Raw genomic sequence first — 1590 nt, 5'->3', positions numbered from 1 at the left:
ATAATCAGATCTTACGATAATAAAACACCTTGAACTAAAGCAGCCAGGCTGACCCGCTGCATCAAGATCTGACCAATGGGAGAGCAGAACTCCAGCCAATCACTAGACGGCAGGCCGTACCACAAGCCGACGAATCAGCGGGGGCAAAGCCTATCCTTCATTTGCATAAGGTTGGCTATAAATACACAGGATCCCGAGGCGGACTCCATTTTCTCTTCTCAGGAGAAAGCCGAGTCGGTATGCCCGAGCCCGCCAAGTCCGCGCCGGCCCCGAAGAAGGGCTCCAAGAAGGCGGTGACCAAGGCGCAGAAGAAGGACGGCAAGAAGCGCAAGCGCAGCCGCAAGGAGAGCTACTCGGTGTACGTGTACAAGGTGCTGAAGCAGGTGCACCCCGACACGGGCATCTCGTCCAAGGCCATGGGCATCATGAACTCGTTCGTCAACGACATCTTCGAGCGCATCGCGGGCGAGGCGTCGCGCCTGGCGCATTACAACAAGCGCTCGACCATCACGTCCAGGGAGATCCAGACGGCCGTGCGCCTGCTGCTGCCCGGGGAGCTGGCCAAGCACGCCGTGTCCGAGGGCACCAAGGCCGTCACCAAGTACACCAGCGCCAAGTGAGCGTTCTCCGAGGCACCATCCAACCCAAAGGCTCTTTTCAGAGCCACACGGTTTCACCAGCAGAGCTGCGCAACTGGCACTCGCTGTACTCGTAGCTTGGCGTTTGGTCAGGTTAGCAGGGACCTCCGGGACGCCACCGCCCATAGCCGGTGTCGGGTGGCGGGCTCCCTGCCCGTGACTCTTGACAGCCGTGGTGTGTACACGCGTCCCCAGCAGTGTGAACGAACGCGCACTGGAATGGTCCCCACTCGCAGCCCTCGCCCTTGGAGCCCCGGATCGCCTTCCTGACAGGTGTTCGGGCGCGGGCAGTGCTGGGGGGGTCTCTAAGCTCCGAGGACTGACCTGGAGGCACCGGGCTCCCTCCTTCGGTTCAGTGTCCCCCCACAGGGTGGGGACGGCCACAGGGACCTTTGAAGAGCGCGCCTTCTACAGGCGAAGTTTCCTCTTTGGTGCCACAGGACTCGCGACCCCGGGTTCTTTGTGTGGCTCGGATTCCTCCCCGCCTCCCCCCTCCCACCCCCGCCTCCCTCTGCCCCACTCGCCTGCTCCGGGCTATCAGGGACCTGGCTGGACACCTGCTGCGGGTCTGTAAGTGTGTTGGGCGGCTGAACGCTCCAGTGAGGACACAGGTCCGTAGAGTTAGCAGGCGTGGCTGTACCCTTTCCTTCCTCAGCTGCTCTGAAAAGGCGTTCGTTACATTTGATGCTTAGGGGTTATGGGGAAGACTGCGTTTCTCTCCCGCTCTCCTCCCTGACTCCCACATGACCTGCGAAGACCTTTCTGGGCCTTCAGCCGCCTCCGTCTCCTCCCTAGCGCAGCCACAGGAGGAGAAGAAGGCTGGCTCAGCACCCCGAGTCCAACCTTCTCTGTCACGGGCGAGTCCCCTCCGAGCCGTCCACCTGTCCTGTCTCCAGCCCCGGCCCCCCAGCTCAGTGATCCCGGAGAGAAGACCCGACACCCGGGCTCAGAG

General features: G+C 62.1%; 1 protein-coding gene across 1 annotated transcript; it reads left to right on the top strand.

Moving 5' to 3' along the window:
• Window positions 1-236: 236 nt before the first annotated feature.
• On the top strand, window positions 237-1105 carry LOC129507615 (histone H2B type 1-K). The gene has a single exon (XM_055322134.1). It carries the CDS (start codon window positions 240-242, stop codon window positions 618-620), a length of 381 nt encoding a protein of 126 aa, XP_055178109.1. The 5' UTR covers window positions 237-239; the 3' UTR covers window positions 621-1105.
• The last annotated feature ends 485 nt before the right edge of the window (window positions 1106-1590 follow it).

This window comes from Nyctereutes procyonoides, unplaced genomic scaffold, assembly GCF_905146905.1.
Source record: "Nyctereutes procyonoides isolate TBG_1078 unplaced genomic scaffold, NYPRO_anot_genome, whole genome shotgun sequence".
NCBI lineage: Eukaryota > Metazoa > Chordata > Mammalia > Carnivora > Canidae > Nyctereutes > Nyctereutes procyonoides.
Note: the sequence above shows the minus strand (reverse complement) of the source record. Positions and strands in the feature narration are given on the sequence as shown.

Excerpts from the sequence above, each read along its gene's own strand:
- LOC129507615 (XM_055322134.1), top strand. The coding sequence starts at position 240 with ATGCCCGAGCCCGCCAAGTCCGCGCCGGCCCCGAAGAAGGGCTCCAAG.